Here is a 12,622-nt window from a genome sequence, read left to right as displayed (position 1 = left end):
TCAGCCATAGTTGACAAACAGATCAAAACAATAATGAAACTGCTTCAGAGCAGTATTTACTGAAGCTAGTTTAGCAGCAGCCTTTAATTTCTGTTGAAAAGGATCACCTCCTGGTGCACTGCTGATAGCACACTCCCACCAATTTCATCAGGATTTGCGGATGTGCAACACCTGCCAGATTAGTCCCCATGCTAATAAACGTATGTAGTACACTTCCATAAAAAAATAACCATAACTACAACATAAATCTGTTGGCCTTTGGAAGAATACAAGGTTGTACGCCGGGGTCAGGCTTGTAGCCCACCGCTGCCATTTGTCGCAAGAACAGCACAGGCTCGCCCGGCGGGGAAAGAAGGTGGATAGATTAAAGCCCACGATTTTCACAAAAAAATGAGTTAATGTTTCCAAGCCGCGGTGATTACGCTGTCATTCCCAAGCCGCATTCACACACCACGACCCACCCCGAGTAGCCGCCATTTTACCGCCACCCTCGGGGCCGCCGCGCTCCTCCCCTTCCCCTCACGCCCGGAAGCCGGGGCCACGTGTGCCGCCGCAGACATGGAGTACATGGCGGGGCCGGCGGCCCCCACCCAGGGCAACATGTAAGCGGCGGCGGCGGCGACCGGTTGCTGCGGGGGGTGCCTGGGTGTCCAAGAACCGGGGCACGGAGGTGGCGGCTCTCCTGGGCCGTCGCTTTTCTTTAGGGGGAAAAAACCATAGAAGAAAAAATAAATTAAAACTCCTCCGCGTACCTTCGGTTGCCGCCGAGGGTTCCCGTGGCTGTCACCGCTGAGATGCTGTTTGTGATTGACTTTTTTTCCGTCTCTTCCAGCCTCTGCTGCCAGTGCGGCATGCCCGTTCCGCCCAACCCGGCCAACATGTGCGTGGGGTGTCTGCGGGCCCAGGTGGACATCACCGAGGGCATCCCCAAGCAGAGCACCCTCCACTTCTGCAAGCAGTGCGAAAGGTGGGCAGCTGGGCCCCGCCTGAGCGGAACCGGCCCTCGGCGCGGCCGGGAAGTGGGGCAGCGTCTCGCACCCTTTTCCGGTGCATATGTTCGTTTGTCAGGACTCATGATTTCTCTGCACTTCTTGTATTTCTTTTCCTGTGGAAGTAGAAAGGTGTGAGTATATAGGGCGTAGAGCATTTAAATTAGTACATTTATGGTCTTTGAAAGGAAAAAAAGTGTTAAGGATGGCAGTAAAAGTGTGGATGTACTTGGAATGTGTGAATCCTAATGCTTAGGGAGGCAAAAATTGTAGCTGCATAGTTGATATTAAAGTTGAAAGCCTGGGAAGTATGTGCTTATCTTTTGATTGATTTAATTTACCGAAGCAGCTTTAGCGTGCTGTAAAATGTTTCATTATACATCATATACCAAATGTGTCATAGGTATCTTCAGCCTCCAGGAACCTGGATCCAGTGTACCTTAGAATCAAGAGAGCTTCTTGCTTTGTGTCTTAAAAAAATCAAAGCTTCGCTGAGCAAGGTTAGTTGCTAATCCTGTTCGTATTTCATGGCGTGTCTTTTGGTTGGTATTGCATAAAGTGGTCCCACTAGCTTATGCAGGGTTCAGTCCTTATGGAGCAGCTGTTTGTAGCTGCATAGAGCCGATCAACTGATTTATGTTAAACATAGAGAGTGACAATCTCATCTCAAATAGCTGTATGCTAGAATTTGTGAGGATGCAGTAAGGACAGGCTCTTACAAAAAATCTCCGAGTGTACTGAGGAGGCTCTTGCAGTGCAATTCTGTGACTTCAGAGCATACAGTGTACTGCACAATTGTTACTGTTGTTAGTTGAGCATAATTAACTGAAGGAAACTAATGTGTTTTTAATGCACCTTAATTTTACAGTTTTCTTTTTACACATTTTTAAAATTGTTTATACAATTCTTACCAGTTTATGACAACATGAAGGAGGGTTGCACTGGTGTGTATATAAATTAAATTGAAGTCATGTGTTTAAGTTGAATAAAGTATCTCTTAGGTTCAGAATCTTACCAGAGGAAAAAAATATGAGATAGTGTTTTAGGCAAAAAAATTGTTTTGTTACCACAGTAATCAAGGTTTGAATTAGATCGCCTTATTGAGCTGCTTGCTATCAGGTTAGTGCTTAAATATATAAAATGTCTTTTGCTTCAGTAAATTTGCATGTTCTTAGTTTTAGAGATGAAATTGGCTTTTAGGTCCTGAGGAAACTATTGTACTATCCCAGTTCATCATTACATGGCATCCAGCAATAGTGTTGAATAGTGTATTCAGTTACTCTGGTATGACAGTTTGAGATTGCATTGCCATTAGTTTAGGTAGATTAGACTGTGTCCTAACTAAGCATTATTAATTAGGTTGGGTGTACTGATACGTATGGTTTTAGTTAAGGTTATTCACTTCATTGCTTGGTTGAGGATCTATAAACTGTAAGCTTGTGTTTCGTGCTAGTTAGAGCTGCGCATTTTTAACATGTGGGCAGTAGCCGAGTTCTTGTTCTTTCCCACTGGCAGGTCCGGCTGATTGATGCAGGCTTTATTTGGACTGAACCACATTCTAAGAGGCTAAAGCTGAAACTGACTGTTCAGAAAGAGGTAACCGGAGTACAGTGTCCTCTGTGTGGCTTTTATGATAAACAGGGGCTAATGAAGAAACCTTTTCAACTTATGTTTTGCAGGTGATAAATGGAGCAGTTCTTCAGCAAGTATTTGTGGTGGAATATATAGTTCAGTCTCAAATGTGTGAAGACTGTCATAGGATTGAAGCTAAGGATTTCTGGAAAGCTGTAGTGCAAGTCAGACAAAAGGTAGAGGCAAACTGAGTTTTCATTTATTCGTGGCAGAACAATTAAGCAGACAAATATTTGGATGATTTTCTCAGAAAAAGATGGACTCTCACTTGCACACTGCCAGAGTGATACATTTTGTGTTCAAATTGGGTTTTTTTGTTTTTCTTACAGATACTAGTTTAGAAAAACTTTCTCTCTGCTGTCCAGTATTATTAGTGTATTCTTTTTAAATGATGGCTGGCAGGAGGTTCTTTTGTGAAGTACTAAATATCCTGTATTTTAAGGTAGCGTTAGTGGGACAAATTGCTTATAAATATTTACATTTTCTTTAAAGAAAATACTATCTCTAGCAACCAGTTACACAAAAATGAGAAACGAAAGCTCTGAATTATTTGATATAATTAGAGCAAATCTCTGAAACCTTTTTGGTTACTTGGAATAGGCTTTGGACTGTTCTTTCTCTATATGACCCCTTCATATAAACACTTATTCAGAGACACTGCATTTACACTAGAAAGTTCATAAATAACCTTAATAATTTTATTTTTGGTTTTAGACTCTGCACAAGAAGACTTTCTACTACTTGGAGCAGCTGATTTTAAAACACAGGCTTCATCAAAACACACTTCGCATCAAAGAAATCCATGGTAAGTGAAGGAGCTTGTTAGTCTAGAGGTAGAACAGACTAACCTGTTTTATATTGGAAGAGTGCTTGTGCTAGTAGCTATGTACAGGTAAGCAGCAGATTATTTAGCCTATGTATTGTATTTGGAAAAAAACATAGTACTTGAAATGTTCATCAAGCTTTCTTTTCTTTAAGATGGCCTGGATTTCTATTATTCTTCAAAGCAACAGGCCCAGAAGATGGTAGACTTTCTTCAGTGTACGGTTCCATCTAGGTATATCATTCTCCTTGATTGCTTTGAGTACTCAAGCTTTTGGGAAATGTCTTTTATCCTTCATTTTTAAAGAATTTTGTGTGTGAAAGTGTAAAAAAACCTGCATTCTAGTTAAAACAGACAAAATCCCTTCTATAGAAGTCCTATGTTTTCCCCTTAGGCATTTTCAAACTAGCCCTCATGCATTTTTCGATTTCCTTAATTTTTGCATTTGTAGTGTAGCTCTATACTTTCATTGCCATACTTAGTGCTGATTGCCTCCTCTTTCAAGTAATGTCCTTCTTGCTGCCTGAAGGCTCTGTTTTTGTCTTGTAGGTCAAAATCATCTCAACGTTTGATCTCGCATGATATTCATAGTAATGTCTACAATTACAAAAGCACTTTCTCCGTGGAAATAGTTCCAATATGCAAGGTAGCGTTCTCTGTTTCGTCTTCAGGGTACTGTATGGAGTGGGTGGAGTTTAGTTTTGGTGATGGAGGCCTGATTTATTGTGTATTTGGGAGGATGGGAAGCGGTCTATTTGCTACAAAGCATGGGAAGGGGAGATAGCACTATTTTGAGGAAGTTATTGGGTGGAGAACTGAAAATAGAAAGTTTAAAAATCTCTTTTGGTTTTCTCTAAATACTTGATTAAAACCCAAGGAAATCTGAGTGTAAATTATTTTCTGTTTGTATGCAGGACAGTGTTGTATGTCTGTCACCAAAACTGGCACAGAGCCTTGGGAACATGAGCCAGATCTGTGTGTGCATTAGAGTTACAAGTACCATTCACCTCATCGATCCTAGCACTCTGCAGAGTAAGTTACAGGTTCTTTTCTGCACTGCAGCAGCATCTGATTTTTCTGCTGGCACAATTATTTTTATTTTTCTGTTGATTTCATGCAGTCTTATGTTTAAGATCTTAATGTTGTACATTTATCTGTACAATCACTGATGTAGAAATTTAATAGCAAACTAAGACATAGTTCTCTAAACTTGATTTCCATAGTATCCTATGTAAAACGGGCAGGCTCAGTGTTAAGTTCACGGATGTTCTTGCCTCTTCTACGTACTTGGATTTGTCAGGTGTATTCCTCTAAAATTAGATAGCATCTAGTTTTTCTCTGGATTATGATTCTAGCTGCTTCAGTACCAGAAGCACTCTGCTTTGGTATATGCTGGTAAGCTCTACCAGTAAAATGCCTCTAATAGGGATTACATCCAGGAGGAAGATTCTTGTGAATGAGAAGGTCTGTGCTTCAGACATGATTTGCCTGTCACAGCTCAACTGCTCACGTTTGCAATATGGGTTGTGTCCTAAACACTTGAGTTACAATAGCAAACTTGAACAAAATACATTTGGCAGTTGCCTTAATTTTGCCTAATGGTTCCTTTTAATTTCTTTGCAAGAATTTCTGTCCATTGTCATTAATTGCCCACGTTGGTTTGTTTTCTTCAGTTGCTGAAATTGATGGGAATACCTACTGGCGCCATCCTTTCAATAGCTTGTTCCAGCCCAAACAACTGGAGGAATTTATCATTATGGATATCAATCGGGTTCAAGAAAAGAAAAAAGGTGCAGGTGCAGGAGCAAGATCCAACAAGGTAAAAAGAGTTCCTCTCTGATTGTGTTTTAGGCTGCCTTCTCCCCTCTCTCCCCTACTCAGCTGAATTTCTGTTTTGAATCATTCAGCCTTGCAGTCAGATGTATGCTTTTCTGTCTTGCCACTGGCAAAACCTCTTCTTGGGAAGATGTGGACAGTGTTTGGTTTGGAAATTGCACAGGCATTGTGTGAATTCCACTTTCAGAAATTCCTTTCTGTTGAAGAGTTTAAACTTTGTTTGTTACTCTTATTACTGAAATTGTTTTATATTTGCAACTCTTCAATTATTAAATTGTTTCTGTTGAAGTGTAGAAGCTTTTCTTTCTAATCAGAGTTAATGAATTGGTACTAGACATTTTCTTCTGGGTCAAAAGTTGTATGAGGTTGAAAGTTACGAAGGGAAAAAAAAAAACCCAACACCACAAAACAAATGTCTAGTTGTAGAAATAGCCTTTGTGGAATTCTTGTGAAAAGTAGTTGGCATGTCCATTACCTTGTTTTTGTGAAGATGAAAAATGAGAAGTAGCAACCAATGCATTTGGTGCTTGATGTAGAAATACAAGTTTAATTACAAATGTAATGTAAAACAGTAATACAGCAGTGCAAATGTTCTAACAGCACAGCCAGTTAAGCTGTGTTTGATTACAAGGGTGTTTTATTTTTCCTTCCTCAAGCACACGCTGGCTGAAGCCTGGGTACGAAAAACCTCGGAGTTGAATACGGATCATCAGTATTTCTGCTGTACTCACTTGGGGCACATTCTGAATCCCGGCGACCTTGTCTTGGGGTCTGTTCTGTTTCTTGGTTTTTATTAAATGATTATTTACTGACTGAATTCTCTGGATTCTCTATGGGCTTGTATATTATCAAGAAAGTTTTGAACTGTTCTGATCTCTAAATCAGCAAAAGAGATAGAATCTTCCATCTTGGCCATGAAAAGATGATCCTAATATGAGAAATACTTGTTTCTAGCGGAAATCATCTTGTCAAAAGGGTTGTTAGTAACGAGAGAGCTGAAGTATTGAATTTAGAGTGCAGATTGGAATATCAGTTTAGACACAAATATATGGGAGGAACTTTTAAAACACCAGGCGAGATCTTTTTGTTAGATAGTAGTTGTTTTGTACAGCAATGCTAAATTTTTGTAAGATTAGTGTCCTGGGTTCAGCTATAGCAGTCATTTTTCTCCTGCTTAGTAGCTGGTGCAGTGCTGTGTTTTTTAACTTTCAGCCTGGGAACAACGCTGATAACACCGATGTTTTTAGTTGTTGCTAAGTAATGTTTATTCCAACCAAGGACTTTCTCAGTCTCATGCTTTGCCAGGGAGGAGGGGAAGCGGGGAGGAAGCAGAGACAGGACACCTGACCCAAACTAGCCAAAGGGGTATTCCATACCACAGCACGTCATGCCCAGTATATAAACCGGGGGGAGTTACCCGGAAGGCCCAGATCACTGCTCGGGTCGGGCTGGGTATCGGTCGGCGGGTGGTGAGCAATTGTATCCTCTCCCCTTGTTATTTCACTAATCGTTATTATCGTTGGTGGTAGCAGTAGTGGTTTTGTGTTATACCTTAGTTGCGGGACTGCTCTTATCTCAACCCGTGGGAGTTACATTCTTCCCATTCTCCTCCCCATCCCTCTGGGAGCGGGGGGAGGAAGAAGGGGGGGGGGGAGTGAGCGAGCGGCTGTGTGGTTCTGAGTTACCGGCTGGGCTCAAACCACGACAATTAGGCAGGTCACACGATTCTCAAAGAAGCTTAAACATTAATGTTTTTGGAGCTGTTGTGAACCCAGCAGAACCTCAGTGGATATTGAAGTTTAGGTTCAAGAGCCTGGGATATGATGCATTGAGTTGGATTTTGTAGACTTACAGAAAAGGGCAGGATAAAATAAGTATTTTTATTTTAGGTTCGACTTAGCAAACTGCAACTTAAATGATGAGTTTGCCAATAAGATGAACCCACACAATATTCCTGATGTGGTAAGACCGTTTTCTTTATCTGTACAAAGTTCTCTGCATTACCCAGGGCATTGGGAAGTATGGTTTTATAATGAACACTCATTATTTTTGTAGTGAGTGGGAGATATTAATATTTAAAAAAAAAGAGGGGATATTAATATTGAAATGCGAATAGCATCTAATTTTGAGACTTGTTTTTTCACCACTTAAATGCTTTAGTAGTTAGATAATACATTAACTTACCTTACTCTTTGTTGTTCTTGTTCAAATAACCATGCACTGTATGATGAAAACTGTATTACAACTCAAGTGTGTGTCTTTCTCTTCAGGACATAATCTAAAATGTTTGGAAACTTTTGAATTGACAAATGCTGTATAAATTCTGTGTGAAATTTCTCAGTGCCAGACTGACTGTGATATTTGTTCGGCAGATTTTACAGTTGCCCAAGTCTAGACTTGGTTTGGATTTTGAAAGTGTGTCATCAGCAGCATTGAAGGCAAGAGTGTGTAAATATGTGCTGGTTTTTACTGTAGGTGTTAATAAAGAAGAGCTATGACCGTACCAAACGCCAGCGTCGCAGAAACTGGAAGCTGAAAGAGCTGGAAAGGGACAGAGAAGGCGTGAATACAGATGATGAAAGGTTCAGTATCTGCCGTGAAGCTTTTCAGTCCCTTCTACTTAGGATACTGCACATAGAAATCTAGAAGCCTAGAAATAACACTTCTCAGTTTCCACTGAGGATAAGTGCAGTGTAGTGCCTAAGTTGATGTGCTGATTATCAAGGGGGCACAAGCAAAAGGTGCTGGTTCTGTCTGAGCAAGATGGTGGCTCATAGGAGAGGTTGATACCAGTGTTCTTGGAAGAGCAGTATCTCTATGTTACATATATCTACATAAGGCAGGAAGTGCTTTAAATATACACTCCTTACTTAGGCTTATCCTCTCTTGACTGCTCAATTCTCGGGTAACTGAGGATGCTGAGGACAACAGGCCAGGGGGTGTGGAAACGGATTGAATCCTGCAATCTTAAAGATAACACTGCAAGTTTTTCAGGTTTACTGTTGGAAAATATAAAAGCTACTTTTATGGGTTTTTCTCGCAGAAAAGCTTAAATCGTGAGACAAGTGAATAATACCAGAAGCATTGTGTCTATACCTTACAGTTGGTGTCTGTCTAGCTAAAGGGACTCTTACCTGAAAATATGCTTTTCACTGTTTTTTTTCAGTGACAAAGCTGATACAGCAACAGCAGATCCTAAATAATGTTCAACTGGTTAAAAAAATTAGAGTTAAATGGGGACAGGCAAATTAGATTATTTGAACTAATAGGTGATAATAAAAAAAAAAGGTAGAAAGAATGAGTTGGAAACGTGGGAACGCTTCAGCATGTCTGAAGGACTGTGGATTGCAGTCCTTCCTGGGGGCTTTGTTTCTTTGATTTAATTTTGTTTTATAGATTTGCGTAAAGGAAAAGTGAGTAAATAGGTTAAGCATCTTTTACAGACAATACCAAGATTTCCTTGAAGATCTTGAAGAAGATGAAGCCATAAGGAAGAATGTCAACATCTACAGAAGTAAGGCCTTTATAACCACTGAATTGCATGTAATGAAATCATGACAGTTTGAGTCAAAATATTTTTACTGAAGTTCTGCATTCAGGGTTATTTGAACTCCTCGTGCCTAGAAAAATGCTGTAGCATAACAGGTTCAGTTATTCAGTGTATTTCACAGGCGCTGTATAGATGTTGATGGGTTTTGTTTGCTTGCCTTTACATGAGAGAGAAAAGCATATTTTCTCCCACACCCAAAAGCTCTGCTGGGTGGAGGATTTGATACATAATACCGTATCTTCCATGAGTGCAATTGCCATGGGATTGTCATTTTTTAGGAGGGATTTGTTTGTTGATTGTTTATTTTGGTGGTTTTGGGGGTTACATTTTTAGTTCCTCTTCCTTGGGATTGGTATTTTCTTTGCTTATCTGTTTGTTGGGGTTTTTTCTGTGCGTTTTTAGATGCAGATGTTCCAGTGGAGAGTGACACAGATGAGGATGGTCCTCCACGAATCAGTCTGGCTGAAATGCTAGAGGATCTCCATATCTTCGAGGATGCCACTGGTGGGGAGGGAGCAAATATGATGACAGAATAAGAATAGTGCATTAGTCAATGCAATAAATATTCCATTGCTGAGGAAAAAGTACCCAAAACATATAAACTGATCACATGAACATGCAAAGTGATGTGATAACTACTGCTATACCCCTAAGTAATGGACCTAAATTAATATTTTATGTATAATCTTCTAGAGAATCAGCAATTTAAGTTAAATTTCTGGTGCAGGCATTGCAGTATAAGCTTCACGTGTTCTTCCCTTCCGAGAGAGCTCTGTCCTTGAAACTTCAGCAGTGTAAAGGCCAACTGACTAACATCAGAGTTATCCATTGGGAGTAATCAGTTGTCTTGTGCTGAAGACAACTGATAAAGAAGGATGTCCAGAGGGAGAGATTTCGTTCTTGCTTGCCAGATTTGTAGGTAGGATACTTACCTACTGTTTATTGCCTTAATTTCTTCACATGGGAAGGATTTTTCCTGTCTTAGTCTTTCTGGCACGATGGTTGAAGTCTGTTATGATACTGATTTTTTTCTATACAATAGTGTGTTGGGGAAGCTCAAGAATGTAGCTTCTGTTCCTTTGGTAAAGGAACTCCAAAGATACGTGTTGTGTACACACAAAAAACTTCCCCGTAGATTGCTAGAAGATGCAGCCCTTGATGAGAGAAATTGGAAACTTCTGTTGAGTGTAATGAATGTTGTACTATATTCCATGCCTGTATGAGTCGATTAAAGCAATATGCATAATGTCTAATTAATACATCGGGTATGAACTATTAAAAAGCTCCACAAATATTTTTGGTCCATCATTTTTTAGTTAACTTTATAATCAAATTTCGCTCTGCTGTAAGCCCAAAGAAGACATAAGTGGTGTAGGAGGACATTACATTCTTAAATCCATCTTGTTCTAATTCCTGTTACTGCACAGAAGTGGTTCAATGAAAACTTTACTAACAGTTTATGTGAATACAGATTTGATTTAACTCTGTGTAAATACAGAAGCACAGCATAGAGTAGTTTTGCCACTGCATTTTTTTTAACTTCAGGAAAAAAATGTTCTGAAATAACTGGTGTGTGTAAAGGAGGGAAATACTAATAATGTAAAATTGAAAAAAATATAGATGGGTAGGATTCGTCAAACGGTATTAATAATTCCTCTATCAAGGATCTGTATAGCTGAAGTGAGAACGCTTGCGGTTTGTCTCTGCTTGTAATAGGAGGGTTGAAAACAATGCTATTTCCCTATAGTATTGCCAGAGGAAGTGGCTGGAGCAACGTTCTCTATTTCACCATACTTCACATCCTTCTAAGGCCTCAAAGAAAAGAAATAATCAAGGAGTCCTCTGTGTTCAGCTTCCTACCACGTGAGCAAGATTCTTGCCTTATCATTTAGTTTAAGTGTCAGATTCCCAGCAGATGTGAATCCGTAGGACTTCAGGCTTACTGAGCTCAGGCAGTATGCCATCGAAGGCAAAGATATTTTTGATTGTAAAAGATGGAGCTAGGTTTAGTTACCTGTTACTCATGCTTCTTTTTTATTCTGTTGCCACTTGTAAAGGGGGCAAACTGGGAATTTGCAGAGGCAGTTTTAATGGAGTGAATCTCTAAGCTGTCTGTTGGCAGTGTTAGCAGTGCCATCTTTTACTGGGTATTTGTGTCACACTAAGTTCTTATGCTTCCACTCTTGGGAGCTTTGTCATGTTTTTTTATTGTGTAGAACAGTAAAGAAAAATCCATAAAGCTTCTGGGAATTAAAGGTACAATTTGTCTCATGACAGAAATTTAGTTCAGTATAGGAAAGGCGTAAAACCATGCTTAAAAGACGTACATGAGAATGCAGCCGCATAACCTGAATTATCACTGCACTAAATGTTTTATTACACATATTTTACAGTAGCTACACCTGCTAGTAGTGCTGGGGAGATACAGATAAACTCAATTCTAGTGACCATTGGGCCAAATCTGAAGAACTTTCATTTGTAACTTGTGGGCAATGGATGTGTTCTGTATCCAGATGAGATGCAGTTTGAGTTGTGATTTTTCTGACAGAGGTAAAAATGATGAAGCCTTTATGTTCTGTAGTTTGGCAATAGCTTCCTGTTGTTGGCAGGTGAAGAGGGAGTAATAAAAGCTCTTTTTAAACTGTGGTGGTTTGATCTAAGCCTTTTCCTTCCTCTCCAATGTTTTTCTTCTATAGTGTGTCTCTAATTTCAGATGTATTGCTGTCTTGTCTGTCATCCTGTTTGTTATTGGAGATGTCCCTCTTCTACCCCCTCTTTCCCCCGCCAGGGTCCGTTGCCAGTCTGTATTAGGTTTCAAGCATCTTTCAGCAAGTCTTGTCTGGAACAATCTTCTGCTGTAGCTGCTAGGCAAACAAGTCATAAATCTAAGAATATTGCTTGGCTTTTTGTGCATTTTGTTTGCTGGCTGGTAGCACATAGTAACAGCTCTCCAATGAGCGGGTAAGCTGTGTGTGCTTGAAACCAAAGATAACTCTAATTTAGGGTTCTCGAGTTTACAGTATCCCTTTAACATTTAAATGGTTTGGAGCCAAAAGAGTCCTAAATGGTGTTCCAGCAAATGAAATATTTGCCAGAACAAACCTTCTACCGGGTGGGCGAGTAATTTGACAAAAGCTACTTAACTCACAATTGATAAAAGGCTGCCACTTACCCTGTGCCTCTTTCTGAAAATCTCTCTTGAGCCACAGCTTTTCAGTAATAAGTACTTAATGATGAATTTTCATCCAGATTTTGATGAATTTTGAATCGGAAGAGTTAAAGCATAATGTCCCACTAGTTTTCTTGGGGAGGATGGGGGGGTTGCTTTTGAAATGTGAATATATGCACGTGTGTGTTCCAGATTTGGCACAGGGTCTGTGTGATAGCGACTACCAAGTGGTAGCAGTACATATAGTAATTTATGAATAGGATGCAGATGTAAAAGGGTTGTCTGAAGTAGTTACATGATGGTTAAACCTGAAGTGTACTCGCCACATGCAGTAAGCTAGTCATGAGACTGAAAAGAAATAATGCTTTTTAAAGTATTTAAGAAAAAGAAGCACAGCCAGCTGGTGAGATTCTGTTTCAGCAGAGAAGTTTTGTCCTTCAAAACAGCCAACATTTTGTTCTTCCAGAAGCAAGGCTTTTATAGCGAGAAACCAAGGAATTCTTTGTCAGCCTCTCAGCCCCATCAGACCAACTCCCCTGGCCAGGAAGATGTAGTTACTTAAGCTAATGGAGTTTCCCTTTTCTTAACCTCACCCCATCCTCCTGGGGGAACTACTGGGGAGA

The 12,622-nt window shown here is 40.0% G+C and overlaps 1 protein-coding gene across 1 annotated transcript; it reads left to right on the top strand.

The window, feature by feature from the left end:
* The first annotated feature begins 498 nt into the window (after window positions 1-498).
* On the top strand, window positions 499-11,476 carry NMD3 (NMD3 ribosome export adaptor). Its single transcript, XM_030495093.2, has 15 exons — window positions 499-602; window positions 833-967; window positions 1,393-1,489; window positions 2,505-2,585; window positions 2,669-2,797; window positions 3,336-3,426; window positions 3,600-3,678; window positions 3,994-4,090; window positions 4,359-4,476; window positions 5,118-5,263; window positions 5,937-6,049; window positions 7,170-7,242; window positions 7,756-7,862; window positions 8,724-8,794; window positions 9,233-11,476. The coding sequence occupies exons 1-15, from the start codon at window positions 559-561 to the stop codon at window positions 9,364-9,366; spliced, it is 1,515 nt and encodes a 504-aa protein (XP_030350953.1). The 5' UTR covers window positions 499-558; the 3' UTR covers window positions 9,367-11,476.
* The last annotated feature ends 1,146 nt before the right edge of the window (window positions 11,477-12,622 follow it).

The sequence above is a fragment of the Strigops habroptila genome, chromosome 8, assembly GCF_004027225.2.
Source record: "Strigops habroptila isolate Jane chromosome 8, bStrHab1.2.pri, whole genome shotgun sequence".
Taxonomy (NCBI): domain Eukaryota; kingdom Metazoa; phylum Chordata; class Aves; order Psittaciformes; family Psittacidae; genus Strigops; species Strigops habroptila.
The sequence above is the reverse complement of the archived record's forward strand: the minus strand, read 5'-3'. Positions and strand labels throughout refer to the sequence as shown.

What these genes read in the sequence shown, in the direction of transcription:
- NMD3 (XM_030495093.2), top strand. Translation starts at nt 559, where the DNA reads ATGGAGTACATGGCGGGGCCGGCGGCCCCCACCCAGGGCAACAT. An exon ending in CCCGGCGACCTTGTCTTGGG is followed by an intron (nt 6,050 to 7,169) that starts GTCTGTTCTGTT and finishes TTTTTATTTTAG; the next exon opens with GTTCGACTTAGCAAACTGCA. An exon ending in GAATGTCAACATCTACAGAA is followed by an intron (nt 8,795 to 9,232) that starts GTAAGGCCTTTA and finishes GTGCGTTTTTAG; the next exon opens with ATGCAGATGTTCCAGTGGAG.